Genomic DNA, 18,302 nt, shown 5'->3' on the forward strand with positions numbered 1-18,302 from the left:
ATCCACCAGCGCTGCACTCCTTATACCCCTGCCGGGATGGGTTTTCAGCCAGCGCTGCAACCAGGGAGTTGCAGCGCTGGTTGTGCCCTGCAAGTGTGGACGGGGTGTAATTGCAGCGCTGGAAAGCCTCCACCAGCGCTGCAACTTGTAAGTGTAGCCAAGCCCTAAGGTTTGAGCTGCTAGTGAAGCATTTCCCACACTCACTGCATTCATAGGGCCTCTCTCCTCGTGGATTGTTTGATGCCTAATAAGGTGCGAACTGCGATTGAAGGTTTTTCCGCACTCAGTGCATTCATAGGGCCTGTCCCCTGTGTGGATTCTCTGATGTCTAGAAAGGACTGATCTTTGAGTGAAGCTTTTCCCACACTCACGGCATTCAAAGGGCCTCTCCCCCGTGTGGATTCTCTGATGTTGAGAAAGGTTTGAGCTGCTAGTGAAGCATTTCCCACACTCACGGCATTCAAAGGTCCTCTCCCCTGTGTGGATTCTCTGATGTTGAGAAAGGTCTGAGCTGCTAGTGAAGCTTTTCCCACACTCACTGCAGTCAAAGGGCGTCTCCCCTGTGTGGATTCTCTGATGTTGAGAAAGGTTTGAGCTGCTAGTGAAGCATTTCCCACACTCATGGCATTCATAGAGCCTCTCTCCTCTGTGGATTGTTTGATGACTAATAAGGTGCAAACTGCGATTGAAGGTTTTCCCACACTCAGTGCATTCATAGGGCCTGTCCCCTGTGTGGATTCTCTGATGTACAGAAAGGGCTGAGCTGTGAGAGAAGGTTTTTCCACACTCCCTGCATGTATTTTTTCTCTTTCGCCTGAGGATATCCTGCTGTGTTGTGATTTCCATGAGGACCTTCTGAGTTCCCCAACAGGAAATAAATTTATCCACTTTCTTCCCTGGCTGGTTTCCTTCATCTGTTTTTGGTCTGTGCTGAATCTCCCAGGATTTTCCCTGCTCATGACTCCTGGACACATTCCTTTTCGATCTTTGAGATAATGCTCTGTTTTTACCCACTGGCTCAACATTTTCAGGCTGAGAATTCTGCTCCTCTTTCTCACATGCCATTGCATCACCTGCTGTGACAGAGACAGAAACCTCAAACAGGGATGGAAAGGGGAAGACCAAACAAAAACAAGTGCTGAAGACAGGTCAAATAAAAATCAGGAGCTGATCTCCCCCAAACTCTTCCCCTAAATAGGAGAGAGGAGGGGGATGAATTCAGCCTTCACATCCCATCCAAATACGCAGGGGGAAGGGAGGAAGCTACTGCCTGGTGTCTGCTAGGATCTATAGGAAGCCATGAACTATATTTACCCTGAGGATACGACCCCTGCTAGGGACAATAATGAACTGAGAGACCTCCCCAAGAGCTTTGTAGGGCATCCCAGATGTTTCCTTCAGGCACTTACAGATTCTGAGGTGGTTTAATGTTTCCTCACCTGTGCAGGAAGATCTCAGGATCTCTCTTTCCTCTGAACCCTGGAGGTCTGGGACCCATGGCTCTTCCCCTTGTTCCAGCTGGGAGATCACATCAAGTTGGAAAACTAGAAACCCTGCTCAGATGAAAGAAAACAAAGGAGTTCAGTTGATTTCATAAGACTTGGTCATAAAAAAAACATTCTATTCATTTAACTTCAGTGCTTAGTGCGACCTGGTGGGCCAGGGGCAGTTCTCACTGCAAATGCCAAGTTAGGGCAGGCTGAAAAAGGGAGAGCAGATGCTCCCAAAACTGCTGGTTAACACTGAAGTTAAACTCACCGACCAATCACCAACTGTGCTTCTTATCCCCCACATGGGTTATCGAGAAGCTGAAAAAAGAAATCACACAGCCCCCTTTATTCCATCCCAGTTCTCTGGCTCCTAATCACCAGCGAGGTCCAGTACAGTGAGAGGTTATTTAAAAACTCTGCTCACATAAACAAAGTGTTCCTCTGACCCCAAAGGGTCAGCCACATCACCAGGTCAGTATAGGTTTGGATATTACCCAAAATTCCATCCTTCCAGACAATCCTTTAGCATCTAAACTAAAGGTTTAAAGGAAAGAAAGACAGAAAGAAGTTAAATGGGAAAGCAGTCAGATACATTCCAAAATGGATATATCAGGTTCTTAGTAGTATTGGTGAATTGCTGGCTTGAAAGTCCATCTGGAACACATCCATAGCTTGGATGGGTCATTCAGTCCTTTGTTCAGGGTTCATTTTGTAGAGAAGTTGCTCCAGAGGTAGGAAGGGGAATTGAAGACAAAATGGAGATGATGCAGCTGCCCTTTACATTCCTTTTGCCATGTGGCCTGTACTTCCTGTGTCCCAAACACAAGCTTCACAGCACGTGGCATGGAAAAGCCTTGGAGTTCTCATTACACAGGCATACCCCGGCATGTCTTGCTGACTCAATAGGTGTATCCCCTTGGTCCTTTCCATGGGCCTCATTGTACAGATGATGACCCTGAATGGGCCATGAAACAGGCTAGGCAGTGTTGATGCCAATATGTCTGGGGGTGTCACCCAGAAACACTGCACAAGTCTGGAAATACAGATATACCCTACATATCTATAACTCACAATACAAAGGTGATACAAACATAGAAACAAAATTATCATACTTGGCAAATCATAACATTTTCACTGACACCTTACATGGCATATCTAGCACGATTCATTGCAATTTTATCAGATTATATTATTATTTTATTATTAATACCAAAGTGTCTCACAATTCCATACAGTGTCACACTTGTTAAACCAGTGAATTCCCAGGACCAGTTCCCCAGGTCCTTGAAGATGCCGAACACTGTGCTTATGAGGGACTGAAATACCCACATATCTTCTGGGAACACACACACAGACACTGTGTCAGTCTGTAGAGCAGTTTTTAAACTAGGAGATGGGGGAAAGCCTACTGCTGCAGAGGAGCGTGTGGATCGGACACAGACTTCTCTTAGGGAAGAGTCTGATGATAGAGAATCTCCAGGTTATAGTCAGGAGCAGAGGAATGAGAAGTATAATGTAGGGGCCGGATCAGATGATAAAGAGTCACATAAAAAAGAATCTGGCACATCAGAAAAAGGCAGGCTAATAAACAGGGACAAGTTTTTAAAGTGCTTGTACACAAATGCCAGAAGTCTAAATAATAAGATGGGTGAACTAGAGTGCCTTGTGATAAAGGAGGATATAGATATAATAGGCATCACAGAAACCTGGTGGACTGAGAGCAATCAATGGGACACAATCATTCCTGGGTACAAAATATATCGGAAGGACAGAACAAGCCGTGCAGGGGGAGGAGTGGCACTATATGTTAAAGAAAGTGTAGAGTCAAATGAAGTAAAAATCTTAAGCGAATCCACAGGTTCCATAGAGTCTCTATGGATAGAAATTTCATGCTCTAGTAAAAATATAACAGTAGGGATCTATTATCGACCACCTGACCAGGACAGTAATAGTGATGATGAAATGCTAAGGGAAATTAGAGAGGCTATCAAAATTAAGAACCCAATAATAGTGGGGGATTTCAATTATCCCCATATTGACTGGGAACATTTCACTTCAGGACGAAATGCAGAGATAAAATTTCTTGATACTTTAAATGACTGCTTCATGGAGCAGCTGGTACGGGAACCCACAAGGGGAGAGGCGACTCTAGATTTAATCCTGAGTGGAGCGCAGGAGCTGGTCCAAGAGGTAACTATAGCAGGACCGCTTGGAAATAGTGACCATAATACAATAGCATTCAACATCCCTGTGGTGGGAAGAACATCTCAACTGTCCAACACTGTGGCATTTAATTTCAAAAGGGGGAACTATACAAAAATGAGGGGGTTAGTTAGACAAAAGTTAAAAGGTACAGTGACTAAAGTGAAATCCCTGAAAGTTGCGTGGGCCCTTTTTAAAGACACCATAATAGAGGCCCAACTTCAATGTATACCCCAAATTAAGAAAAACAGTAAAAGAACTAAAAAAGAGCCACCGTGGCTTAACAACCATGTAAAAGAAGCAGTGAGAGATAAGAAGACTTCCTTTTAAAAGTGGAAGTCAAATCCTAGTGAGGCAAATAGAAAGGAGCACAAACACTGCCAACTTAAGTGCAAGAGTGTAATAAGAAAAGCCAAAGAGGAGTTTGAAGAACGGCTAGCCAAAAACTCCAAAGGTAATAACAAAATGTTTTTTAAGTACATCAGAAGCAGGAAGCCTGCTAAACAACCAGTGGGGCCCCTTGACGATGAAAATACAAAAGGAGCGCTTAAAGATGATAAAGTCATTGCGGAGAAACTAAATGGATTCTTTGCTTCAGTCTTCACGGCTGAGGATGTTAGGGAGATTCCCAAACCTGAGCTGGCTTTTGTAGGTGACAAATCTGAGGAACTGTCACAGATTGAAGTATCACTAGAGGAGGTTTTGGAATTAATTGATAAACTCAACATTAACAAGTCACCGGGACCAGATGGCATTCACCCAAGAGTTCTGAAAGAACTCAAATGTGAAGTTGCTGAACTATTAACTAAGGTTTGTAACCTGTCCTTTAAATCGGCTTCGGTACCCAATGACTGGAAGTTAGCTAATGTAACGCCAATATTTAAAAAGGGCTCTAGGGGTGATCCGGCAATTACAGACCGGTAAGTCTAACGTCGGTACCGGGCAAATTAGTTGAAACAATAGTAAAGAATAAAATTGTCAGACACATAGAAAAACAAACTCTTGAGCAATAGTCAACATGGTTTCTGTAAAGGGAAATTGTGTCTTACTAATCTATTAGAGTTCTTTGAAGGGGTCAACAAACATGTGGACAAGGGGGAGCCAGTGGACATAGTGTACTTAGATTTCCAGAAAGCCTTTGACAAGGTCCCTCACCAAAGGCTCTTACGTAAATTAAGCTGTCATGGGATAAAAGGAAAGGTCCTTTCATGGATTGAGAACTGGTTAAAGGACAGGGAACAAAGGGTAGGAATTAATGGTAAATTCTCAGAATGGAGAGGGGTAACTAGTGGTGTTCCCTAAGGGTCCGTCCTAGGACCAATCCTATTCAATTTATTCATAAATGATCTGGAGAAAGGGGTAAACAGTGAGGTGGCAAAGTTTGCAGATGATACTAAACTACTCAAGATAGTTAAGACCAAAGCAGATTGTGAAGAACTTCACAAAAGATCTCACAAAACTAAGTGATTGGGCAACAAAATGGCAAATGAAATTTAACGTGGATAAATGTAAAGTAATGCACATTGGAAAAAATAACCCCAACTATACATACAACATGATGGGGGCTAATTTAGCTACAACGAGTCAGGAAAAAGATCTTGGAGTTATCGTGGATAGTTCTCTGAAGATGTCCACGCAGTGTGCAGAGGCGGTCAAAAAAGCAAACAGGATGTTAGGAATCATTAAAAAGGGGATAGAGAATCAGCCTGAGAATATATTATTGCCCTTATATAAATCCATGGTACGCCCACATCTCGAATACTGTGTACAGATGTGGTCTCCTCACCTCAAAAAAGATATTCTAGCACTAGAAAAGGTTCAGAAAAGAGCAACTAAAATGATTAGGGGTTTAGAGAGGGTCCCATATGAGGAAAGATTAAAGAGGCTAGGACTCTTCAGTTTGGAAAAGAGAAGACTAAGGGGGGACATGATAGAGGTATATAAAATCATGAGTGATGTTGAGAAAGTGGTAAGGAAAAGTTATTTACTTATTCCCATAATACAAGAACTAGGGGTCACCAAATGAAATTAATAGGCAGCAGGTTTAAAACAAATAAAAGGAAGTTCTTCTTCACGCAGCGCACAGTCAACTTGTGGAACTCCTTACCTGAGGAGGTTGTGAAGGCCAGGACTATAACAATGTTTAAAAGGGGACTGAATAAATTCATGGTGGCTAAGTCCATAAATGGCTATTAGCCAGGATGGGTAAGAATGGTGTCCCTAGCCTCTGTTTGTCAGAGGCTGGAGATGGATGGCAGGAGAGAGATCACTTGATCATTGCCTGTTAGGTTCACTCCCTCAGGGGCACCTGGCATTGGCCACTGTCGGTAGACAGATACTGGGCTAGATGGACCTTTGGTCTGACCCGGTACGGCCTTTCTTATGTTCTTATGTCTGGGGTTGGAGGTGTAGATAAGGGTCAGGGGGACAGGTAGGGTCCTAGGGAGTCAGTTATAGTGTGGGGGGTCTCAGGAGGGGGAAGTCAGGGGACAAGGAACAGGGAGGCTTAGATAGGGGGTTGGGTCCTGGAGGGCAGGGCGGGGCAGGGTCACAGGAGGGGGCGGTCAGGGGACAAGGAGCGGGGGTTGGGGTTCTGAGGGGGCAGGAAGGGGAGGCAGTGGATGGGGTGGGGCTAGGGCGGGGCTCCCTGGGTGCACACCCTAATGAAATGTGCTGCGCACGCCTATGGTCACGGGGGTGAGCCACTTGCATCCTTTTCCTGTTTGTGCCATTTCTTTCCATCTCAAAACCTGAGAACAATTCTCTCTGGTTCTTCCCCTTCTCTCTCCCCTCCCCACATGTGGCTAGAAAATCCAAGGAGATTCCCTCGTTTTCCCTAAAATTATTGACTCTCTAGTCTCTTATTTTTCCCTATTTTGTCCATAATTCTTCAATTCTCCTCAGCTTTGGGATGTGAACCCAACCCGTTTTATCTGCAGCAATTTGTCCTTGGGTAGGTGGGAATTTGCTGCCCTGTGTCATTCCCTGTGATGTTGATATAAACTGGGACCATATAGAATATGGTTTGCAACCAAGGTCCTGTAGTGGCACCAAATCTTATGTAAAAAGGGGTCATATAAGGTGTCTAAGACCAGGTTATGGGTTGCTGGTTATGATTATGCTGTCTGTATGCATGTATCCTTTTGTAGTTGAAGTTATGAATATTGAATCTATACTGTCTGTATTTCAAATTTGTGCTGTGTTTTTGGAAACATTCTAGACAAGTTGGTGTTAGCTTTGCCTAGCCTGTGTGATGTCCCATTAAGGACCATCAGCTACACAATTGACCCATGGAGAGAAGGCAGACACGCCTTGTAACTCAGCAAAGTGCAGGGACTGGCCCATGTGACTCCAGACTCCATTTTGCTGTAATTTTCCACAGTAAGGAACAAAGAGGTTCTTACACCTGGAAAAGCCTATATAAGGCAAATGCCTCATCTCCATCTTGTCTTCAATCCTGCTTCTTACCTCTGGAGGGACTTTGCTACAAGCTGAAGCTCTACACAAGGGACTGACTGACCCATCCCAGCTGGGGATGTTCCAGAGACTTGATTTGAACCTGCAGTTTATGCCATCACTGCAGCAAGCCTGAACTAAGAACTTTGCCATTACTGTATGTAATTGATTCCATTTAACCAATTCTAGCTCTCATCTCTACCTTTTCCCTTTATGAATAAACCTTTAGATTTTAGATTCTAAAGGATTGGCAACAGCATGATTTGTGGGTAAGATCTGATTTGTATATTGACCTGGGTCTGGGACTTGATTCCTTGGGATCGAGAGAACCTTTTTCTTTTATTGGGGTGTTGGTTTTCATAACCATTCATCCGCAGGACAAGTGGCCCTGGTGGTGATACTGGCAGACTGGAGTGTCTAAGTTTCAGAGTAGGTGTATTCTATTTGCTACCCAAGATCCATAAACCTGGAAATCCTGGACACCCCATCATCTCAAACATTGGCACCTTAACAGCAGGATTGTCTGGCTATGTGGACTCTCTCCTCAGGCCCTATGCTACCAGCACTCCCAGCTATCTTCGAGACACCACTGACTTCCTGAAGAAACTATAATCCCTTGGTGATCTTCCAGAAAGCACCATTCTGGCCACTATGGATGTGGAAGCCCTCTACACCAACATTCCACACAAAGATGGACTACAGGCCATCAGGAACAGTATCTCCGATAATATCACGGCAAACCTGGTGGCTGAACTTTGTGACTTTGTCCTCACCCACAACTATTTCACATTTGGGGACAATGTTTACCTTCAAGTCAGTGGCACTGCTATGGGTACCCGCATGGCCCCTCAATATGCCAACATCTTTATGGCTGACTTAGAACAACGCTTCCTTAGCTCTCGTTCCCTAACGCCCCTACTCTACTTGCGCTTCATTGATGACATCTTCATCATCTGGACTCATGGAAAAGAAGCCCTCGAGGAATTCCACCGTGATCTTAACAATTTCCATCCCACCATCAACCTCAGCCTAGACCAATCCACACAAGCGGTCCATTTCCTAGACACTACTGTGCTAATAAGCGATGGTCACATAAACACCACCCTATACCGGAAACCCACTGACCGCTATACTTACCTACATGCCTCCAGCTTCCATCCCGGACACACCACACGATCCATTGTCTACAGCCAAGCACTAAGATACAACCGTATTTGCTCCAATCCCTCAGACAGAGATAAACACCTACAAGATCTCTATCAAGCATTCTTAAAACTACAATACCCATCTGCTGAAGTGAAAAAACAGATTGACAGAGCCAGAAGAGTACCCAGAAGCCACCTACTACAGGACAGGCCTAACGAAGGAAATAACAGAACGCCACTAGCCATCACCTACAGCCCCCAACTAAAACCTCTCCAGCGCATCATCAAAGATCTACAACCTATCCTTAAAGATGATCTCTCACTCTCACAGCTCTTGGGAGACAGGCCAGTCCTCGCTTACAGACAGCCTCCCAACCTGAAGCAAATACTCACCAGCAGCCGCACACCATACAACATAAACACTAACCCAGGAACCTATCCTTGCAACAAAGCCTGATGCCAGCTCTGTCCACATCTATTCAAGTGACACCATCATAGGACCTAATCACATCAGACATGCCATCAGGGGCTCGTTCACCTGCACATCTACCCATGTGATATATGCCATCATGTGCCAGCAATGCCCCTCTGCCATGTACATTGGCCAAACCGGACAGTCTCTACGCAAAAGAATAAATGGACACAAATCTGACATGAGGAATCATAACATTCAAAAAACAGTGGGAGAACACTTCAACCTCTCTAACCACTCAGTGACAGACTTGAAGGTGGCAATTTTGCAACAAAAAAACTTCAAAAAACAGACTCCAAAGAGAAACTGCTGAACTGGAATTAATATGCAAATTAGATACAATTATCTCTGGCCTAAATAGAGACTGGGAATGGTTGGGTCATTACACTAATTGAATCTAGTTCCCTATGTTAAGTTCTCCTCACACCTCCTATGGATCATCTTAATTACCACTTCAAAAAGTTTTTTCCTCCTGCTGATGATAGCTCATCTCAATTGATTAGACTTTTCCGGTTGGTATGCATACTTCCACCTTTTCATGTTCTCTGTATGTATAAATATCTCCTGTCTGTGTGTTCCATTCTATGCATCCAAAGAAATGAGCTGTAGCTCACGCTAAAATAAATTTGTTAGTCTCTAAGGTGCCACAAGTACTCCTGTTCTTTTTGTGGAGTATCTAAGGAAATTGCTTGTGTGACTCGTGGTTAGCCAGTGGTGTGAAACCAAACTCCTCTTTGGCTGGCTGGTTTGGTTTGCCTTACAGGTGGAAAAACCCCAGCCTAGGGCTGTAACTGTCCTGTTTAAGCAATTGGTCCTGAACTGGCACTCTCAGTTGGGTCCCGCCAGGACCGTATCGTCACACCCAACAAGCTACACTGAGGCAAAAACTACCCGAGCCTTCCATCCACTAGGGCTGTACATGGCGTTGGCTGCTCAAGTTAGTGATCTTGGGGTAAAAAGGAAATTATAGTTGTAGAGCAGATGCAGCCCAGGTGCAGGGGTTGCCATTAGCTTCCCCCTTGACCTGACCTAAACTCCATCACTTTCCCTAGTCTAAACAAACCCTGAGCATCACGGTTATACTGTTCCCCCATTTCACAGCAATTGTTAGTCATCGAGTTCTCCCTTTGGAAACCAATTGTTTCATTCCCAGTTGCTCTGATGTTGGTTCAGGTTGTGCTGGGGAGCAGATATTTTTGCTACCATTTTCCTCACTTAAAATATATTGAACTATAACAAAGAGCAGGAAAAACGTAGGGATAGGGGAAAATGTCATTTCTCCTCTATAACAGCAGAAGAACATAGGGAATCCCTCTGATTTACCCTGATTCCTCATCACCATCCCAATCTCCCTTTTGTTCAGCTTCTTAGGTCTATATTTTTTCTAAAGGGCTGGGAAGAGGATTCCCTCGTAAATTACTTGTAATTAAACAAAGTACCCATGCATTTGGCTACCAAAGCCGCTCTGGCCCAGGCCTTGCAGGAGGTTGCTCCTGAAGATATCGCCTTCCTAATCAGCTGCATGTTGCCTTTTATTTGGGAAATACAATCCCTATCTAGGTAGAGATGGGAAAAATGGAAGTGACATTTCTGTTTAGCTCACACCTGGGAGATTCTACAAATGTGTAGAAAATGAAATCCATGTTGAATGTGCTGTAGCTGCAGAAAGATACCTCTTTTTAATAGAGACCTGACATTTGTTGTCTTACAGGGATTCTAAGTTGCACCTGAATTTAGTCCCTAATTTTAATCTGTGCCACCAGATTAAAGAAATAAAAGGGCACAGAAGGGGGAGTTGTACCTCACTATCGCTACTGATCTGTTGTGCGGTTGGTGAAGTATTCTACGCCAGAGAAATGTAAAATTACTCCAAGTAAGGTCAAAGATTTGACAAGAACTTGGGTAGAAATTGTAGGTACTAGTGGTTCATTTTCACCCCAGAGATGGAAGCTATGGTGACCTGTGGCCCAAGTAAACTATTTTTAGAACCCTGCTCCCTAGTTAAGTGGCATTGGTCACACTCCTAAAGGACGCCATAATTAAATTGGGAGCAACTGTCTTTTACCATTTGGATCCAAAGCGCAGAGAGAAACAGCTGATTCCTTCAGAGCCATTCCATGCCTACGGGTCCCAATCTGGCTGCCTTGTTGGACAACAACCACTTCCATGCTGGGCAAACAATGGTAGCCAATGAGGGAATGTATCGGATTCAAAGTTCAGACTGCAGGATACATGAATGCTGAGTCCAGAGTCTGTGGTTTAGTCTAGGCCTGCACAACTCGTAAAGCGGCGAGGGCAATATTACTCCAAAGAAAACAGCTGAGGGCTGAAAACCTTCCAGCCTCACCGAAACCCCCCCACCCCCAGTGCCGCTGAAACACCCACCCAGCACCTCCCGCCCTTTGAAAAGAACCCCATTAGCGTTGCCCAGCCCCTCCGAAACAATTCCCCCCCCCCCGAAGCGCCGCCCGCCTCGTGGAAACAAACCCTCCTTCCCCAGCACCACCCTGCCAAAACAGCGGTAATGAACCTTGCTAATATGTTATAGGGGGCCCCTAAGGTAATATAATTAAGGTAAAAGAAATGTCTTTTTTGCTAGAAGTAGAATAAGATCTTCCCCCCACTTGGTAATCAGTCGCCCTGTGGAGTGAATGAGGTGGGACTGAGGAAGGCGTGGAAGGCAGCACCTCCAGATAGCTGCAACCCTTGGAGAGGGGCTGGGAGCCCGACCAGATCAGCAGAACAGGTCCGCCACTGACTCACCATTCACCTCCTCAGCCCCCCACCCCCTGCTCACCTCCGCACCCCCCTCCCCCTGCTGCCGGCTCACCCGCCCCCCCGCCACTGCCCGCCCACCCGCCTCCTCAGCCCCCGCCCCCCCGGGCTCACCTGTCTGCTCGCCTCCTCAGCTCTCTTCCCCCATCGCCAGCTCACCTGACGCCCCCCGCCATTACCTGCTGCGGTGCGGGAAGCCCCCCAACCCCAGCTCACCTCGTCTCCGTCTCCACCTTGCTGGGCCTGAGTGCGAAGCCGCCACACGGCTTCTCTTCCCTCCAAGGCTTCCTGCGCAAACAGCTGATTAGCAGGGGGAGAGGGGAAAGCGAGGCGGGGCATTCAGGGGAGAAGGCGGAGTGGAGGTGAGCTGGGGCCAGCCGCCGGCTCACCTGCCCCCCCGCCACTGCCTGCCCGCTCACCTCCTCAGCCCCCACCCTCACCTGCTATTGTGTCCTGCAGGAGGCCTGTGATATGCAGGGGGTCAGATTAGATGCTCTAATGGTCTCTTCTGGCCATAAAGTTGACTCATTTCTGAAAAACTGAGTGTAGCATTGGGAGCAGCGTCTGATGTTTCCCTGTCTAGCCGGCTTGCTGCCTAGAACGAACGCTCCTTGAGTGGGGTGATCCACAGGGAGTAGCTCAAACCTCCAAAGGGCCTGGCCAGGGGCAGGACATTGGCACAGCAAGGGAGGGGTGTGGCAGTGACATCACAAAGGCCTTTTGCAGGACCTCAGACTATTGGTCCAAGGTGGTGGGGAGGTGGTGACCTCACAGAGAGATGCTGACATCAGCCAGGCAGGACGGGGCGAGGGTCCAGGAAAACCTCAGAGACCCCTGTGGCTTTGCTGCAGCAAGTCTCCTTCTCCAGGTCTCTCTTTGAGGACTGAGAGAGTATTCGGGTTCACGGACGTGAGCGCCAGGAGGAACCTTTTTCGAGTTTCCTCCTTCCCTTTTAGTGATTTTACTAGAAAACTGCTATCCCTGTTTAGAAGGTAAGAGCCTCCTTGAGGTTTGAAACCTGTTCAGTCTGATCCATCTGGTGACAGTTGAATTCTAGGCATGGAAAACACGAGCTTAAGGAGGCAGAATTTTATTGCACACCTGGGATTTTGTCCCTTAGAATCACTGGGGACATTAGGGTTTGTCCTTTTTGTTTCACCTCTTGCTCCATCCACTGTCTGATCCCTCTTTTCTCTTCGTCTCTTGCTTCCTTTGTCCTTTCTCCTGTTCCCCTCCCAACACCAGGTTTTTTTCTCCTGCTGATAACAGCTCACGTTAACTGATCACTCTCATTATGATGATGATGTTCGTCCATCGTTTTCGAAGAAGACCTTAACATCTATCAGGTTGTGAGCTGTCCACGGTGCGTCCGCAAATGGCTGGTAAGGCCAATACGGGCACGGAATGTTCTGCCACATGTTGGGCAGACATGTGTGGGCACCACTGTTACAACATTTGCAGCTCTGGCTTTACGGAGTGCTCGCTTCTCTTGTGCTAGGGTTATCCTTCTGACTTCAGATGTCTGGCAGCCTTGGTGGATCAGCGTATGCCATGTCGATCGATCTTGTGCCATGATTTCCCAGGAGGTGATATCGATATCCAGGGACTTAAGAGAGGCTTTCAGCGTGTCTTTGTATCGCTTCTTTTGTCCCCCGTGCGATCGCTTTCCTTGAGACAGCTCACCATAAAAGAGCTGTTTGGGGATGCGGTTGTCTGGCATCCTTACAACATGGCCTGCCCAGCGTGTCTGGGCTTTCATGAGCAGCGTGTAAACTGACGGCAGGCCTGCTCTGGAGAGGACTTCTGTATCTGGCATCTTATCCTGCCACCGGATCCTCAGAAGTCTGCGGAGGCAAGTCATATGGAAGTGGTTCAGTTGCCTAGCGTGCCTCCTGTATACAGTCCAAGTCTCACTGGCATACATCAGGGTAGTTAGCACTACTGCTCGGTAGACTTTAAGCTTTGTAGCAAGGCTTATTCCACGGCGGTCCCACACGTTGGTCAGCAGTCTGCCAAATGCAGAACTTGCCTTGGCGATTCTGCAATTGACCTTGATGTCAATTGTCACTACACGGGAGAGGGTGCTGCCAAGGTATGTAAATTGGTCCACTGCTTGCAGCTTTTGCCCCTTCACTGTGATGGTGGGCTCTTGGTATTGGGCTTTCGGAGCTGGCTGGTGCAACACTTCGGTTTTCTTTATATTGATGAGAAGGCCGAAGTTGTCACATGCTGCTGCAAATTTATCCATACTAGCTTGCATTTCCTGCTCTGATCCAGCATTCAGGGCACAGTCGTCAGCAAAAAGGAGGTCTCGTAGCACAGTCTCCTTTATTTTGGTGACAGCCTGGAGTCTTCGCAGGTTGAACAGTTTCCCATCAGTCCTGTATCTCAGGCTGATTCCCAAGGAACTGTTCTGAAAGGCATCTGACAGCATGGCTGAAAACATTATGCTGAACAGGGTCGGTGTCAACACACACCCTTGCTTGATACCGTTTGTGACGGGAAAGGCCTCTGAAGCTTCTCCGTCGTCCAGAACACGAGCCGTCATGCCGTCGTGGAACTGACGTACCATCAGGATAAATCTATCAGGGCACCCAAACTTCGACATGGTGCGCCACAGACCTTCACGACTGACAGTGTCAAAAGCCTTGGTAAGATCCACGAAGATGGTGTACAATTCGCGATTCTGCTCTTGACACTTCTCTTGGAGCTGTCGGACTGCGAAGATCATGTCCACAGTGCCACGCTCTTTATGGAAGCCGCACTGTGTCTCGGGTAGTAGACCCTGTTCCAGATGGTCAATCAGGAGATTCAGCAACATTCGTGCAAGGATCTTACCTGCGCTAGAAAGCAGTGATATTCCTCTGATTATCGCAAACTTTTCGATTCCCTTTCCTCTTATAGAGGTGTACGATGGACGCGTCTTTCAATTCCTGAGGAATGGACCCTTGATTCCAGAAGGACTGGAACAGCTGAGTGAGTTTATCAACAAGCATTGCACCACCATCCTTACAGATTTCTGCTGGAATCGCATCAGATCCTGAGGCCTTGCCACTGGACAGCTGGCTGATGGCCTGTAGGGTTTCAGTCTCTGATGGTGGAACGTCCAGGCTGTAGTTGATATCTGCCTGGAACAATCTGTCAATCGCCTCGTTATTGATGGAAGATGGGCGGTTCAGTACGGATTGGAAGTGCTCAGCCCAACGCTGTAGTATCAGAGTCTTCTCAGTAATGAGAGTTACACCATCTAAGTCCAGTAGAGGGGAACTCCCTGAAGGCCGAGGTCCGTACAAGGATCTAAAGGCTTTGTAGAACCATTTGGCATTGTTCCTATCAGCAAACTTCTGGATTTCATCTGCTTTGGCACTCAACCAGGAGTCCTGCATCTTGCAAAGCTTGCTCTGTACGGTCCTACGAATGTTGTTAAAGGCATTTTTCTTAGCTGTTGACAACGGGTCATTCTGATGAGCACGGTGAAGGTGGTGCTTTTCAGCAAGTAGAGCCTTGATCTCTTCGTCGTTTTCATCAAACCAGTCCTGCTGTTTCCTGTGTGAGGGTCCAAGAACCTTTAGTGCAGAAGAGTGCACAATATTTCGAAAGCGTTCCCAGTTCCTCTCAACATTTTCCTCTAATTGCAGCTCTGAGAGTTGGTTACTAGTGAAGCTGCTATGTTGGGATTCCTCAGTTTACTGACGTTCATCTTTTTCATCACAGCTTTATTTCCCTGCGGACGTCTCTTTGGCTTGATGTGAAGGCTTAATTTAGAGATAAGTCTATGATCAGTCCAACAGTCAGCACTCGGCATGGCCTTGGTCACCCTTACATCCTGTCTGTCTTTCCTCCGCACGATGATATAATCAATGAGATGCCAGTGCTTGGAGCGCGGGTGCATCCAGGACGTCTTTTTGCAAGTGGGCAGGCGGAAGATGGTATTGGTGATGATCAGATCATGAGCCGCACATGTCTTTAATAGTAGTAGGCCATTGCTGTTGCATTTGCTGATTCCATTTTTTCTAATGATGCCATCCCAGGCAGAGTGATCGGATCCTACTCTCGCGTTGAAATCACCAAGTAGAATCAGCCTGTCGGTGGGCCTAACAAGACCCAATGGCTGGAAGATGAAAAGAGACAAATTCATATTACAACTAAGGCACAAATATTCAACAGCGAGGATGATTCACCACAGGAACAAGCTACCAAGGAAAGTGGTGGATTCTCCATCTCTTGATGTCATTTCATGAAGACTAGATGCCTTTCTGGAATGTGTTTGCCCCAAAAGTAGCTCTTGTGTCATACAGGAGGCCTGTGATATGCAGGGGGTCAGATTAGATGCTCTAATGGTCTCTTCTGGCCATAAAGTTGACTTATTTCTGACAAACTGAATGTAGCATTGGGAGCAGCGTCTGATGTTTCCCTGTCTAGCCGGCTTGCTGCCTAGACCGAACGCTCCTTGAGTGGGGTGATCCACAGGGAGTAGCTCAAACCTGCAAAGTGCCTGGCCAGTGGCAGGACATTAGCCCAGCAAGGGAGGGGTGTGGCAGTGACATCACAAAGGCCTTTTGCAGAACCTCAGACTATTGGTCCAAGGTGGTGGGGAGGTGGTGACCTCACAGAGAGATGCTGACATCATCCAGGCAGGACAGGGGCGAGGGGCCAGGGAAACCTCAGAGACCCCTGTGGCTTTGCTTCAGCAAGTCTCCTTCTCCAGGTCTCTCTTTGAGGACTGAGAGAGTATTCGGGTTCACGGACGTGAGCGCCAGGAGGAACCTCTTTCGAGTTTTCTCCTTCCCTTTTAGTGATTTTACTAGAAAACAGCCGTCCCTGTTTAGAAGGTAAGAGCCTCCTGGAGGTTTGAAACCTGTTCAGTCTGATCCATCTGTTGCAGGGGAGTGCTCTGCAGCTCCCACTGTGGGAGGTCCACCCAAAAATGTGGGGCTGAAATAGTGCTCGGGCAGTGATCCCCACCAGTGACCTGGGCCATCCTTTGGGCTCTCTGGTGAGAACCCTCAGCCTCCCGTCCTCAGTCTCTACCCTGATTGGCTGAGCAGGGGGTTATTGACAGGGAGGAGACTCAGGTCCTTGTTCTCTTTCAAGACCAAGGAAATAAGTCAGAACCAGTTCTGTGTTTGATGAATTTTGCTGCTTCTCTGCATTAATGGTCTCTGAGCAGTTCATGATTCTCTCTAACATTGCAATTCTCCTCAAATACTTGCTGAATAATTACTGTCACTGTTGTTGGTCTGGAGCTCATCACAGAGCACTTTATTCAGGTCATTCAATGTCTGAAATTCAAGATCTGATGGTTAGTTTGTAAAAGCAGCAGAGAGTCCTGTGGCACCTTATAGACTAGCAGATGTTTTGGAGCATGAGCTTTCATGGGTGAATACCCACTTCGTCGGATGCATGTAGTGGAAATTTCCAGGGGCAGGTATATTGAAAATCAGGGCTCTTGGGTCCTATTCCCAACTCTGCCCCTGACTGGCTGTGTGACCTAAGACAAGTCAATTCTCCTTTTTCAGCCTTAGCTTCTCCCTCTTTCGAGTAGGGATAATAAGGATCCGCTCTTGACTACCTCACGGTGGGTGGAGGCAGGGCCGGCTCTAGGTTTTTTGCTGCCTGAAGGAAAAAAAATTTTGGCTGCCCCCACCCCAGCCCTGGACTCCCCCCCATAACCCTTGCTGCCTGAGCTCTGTCCCCCCCCACCGCACCCCTGCCGCCCCACCCCTGGGCTCTGCAACCCCCTGCTGCCCCAGCTCTGGGCTCTCCTCCACACACACCCGATGCTGCCCCAGCCCTGGGTCACTGGTAACTTGCTCCCAGGGCGGGTCATTCAGCAGGAATTTTGGATGTGCACAGAACACAGACAGGACTGGTTCCCGCATGGTTACAGAACTGCAGTAAAGTGGAACAATTTTCAGCTTGTGTGATTGGAGGAGATCTGGATCCATATTATAAGACTGTCCTCCATAAATGAGGAAAAGTTGAGGTGCCTTTATTATTCTTTGTTTCTATGGGGAATTTGCCAATGCAATATCACTGTCTTCCTTTTAAACAAAGAAAACTAGGAAAAAAATGGTAATTGCTGTTGAAAATAGCAATTCCAATCCTAAAAACCACGGGGAAGCATTTCTTGCTCAATTTTATCTAGTAGGATGCCCCTGGAACAATGGGAGAGAGAAACCTGCATCACTGAAAGTGCAGCCATGGAGACACCACACAGCAGCCTTGCCTAGCAGGGGCAGGGGGGCGAGAAGGGACATCATCCGAGCTCCCTGCATCCAGGTCACTTTCCTCAGCCGGGCTGCGTCAGGGGAGGGCAGAGAGCAGCAGCTTCTGATGCTCCCCTCACAGCCCAGCCCAGGTGGGGAAAGTGGCCAGGACGCAGGGAGCACATAGTGTTGCTCCTCGCTCCCCCCACCCTCTGTGGGGCCACGGAGGAGCATTGGGGCAGGGGAGAGCAGTGAGCACCTTTGCACGGCCACACGGTGCCCTTTGACCCCCTGGAGCCCTGGGCGGCTGCCGGGGGCCCCACCCCTAAGGCCGGCCGGGCTCCCCAGCACGAACAGCAGAGACACAGGGAGACTGGCCACCCACTGAGCAGAGGTAGCCTGGGCGGCTCGTAATGGAGGCTCGGGGGGGCTCAGCCTCCCCAAACCTTGCGTCGCCAAGGGGACAGTGGGGCCCATGACTAGGGGCCCTGGCCAAATTGGGTCCCCCTGGAAAACTCTCCCCCACGGTGGCCCCAGGGCTGGAGGAGCTCCC

General features: G+C 47.5%; 1 protein-coding gene across 1 annotated transcript in view; it reads right to left on the minus strand.

Annotated features, from left to right (window-relative positions):
* Window positions 1–228: 228 nt before the first annotated feature.
* LOC120381922 (zinc finger protein 420-like) overlaps window positions 229–18,302 on the minus strand; it is a gene marked incomplete at both ends in the record, with an annotated part of 146,778 nt that continues 128,704 nt past the window's right edge. The window contains one exon of the mRNA XM_039500085.1: window positions 229–637. Coding sequence (XP_039356019.1) covers window positions 229–637 — 409 coding nt within the window. The remainder of the gene's footprint in view (window positions 638–18,302) is intronic.

The sequence above is a fragment of the Mauremys reevesii genome, linkage group 14, assembly GCF_016161935.1.
Source record: "Mauremys reevesii isolate NIE-2019 linkage group 14, ASM1616193v1, whole genome shotgun sequence".
Lineage (NCBI taxonomy): Eukaryota > Metazoa > Chordata > Testudines > Geoemydidae > Mauremys > Mauremys reevesii.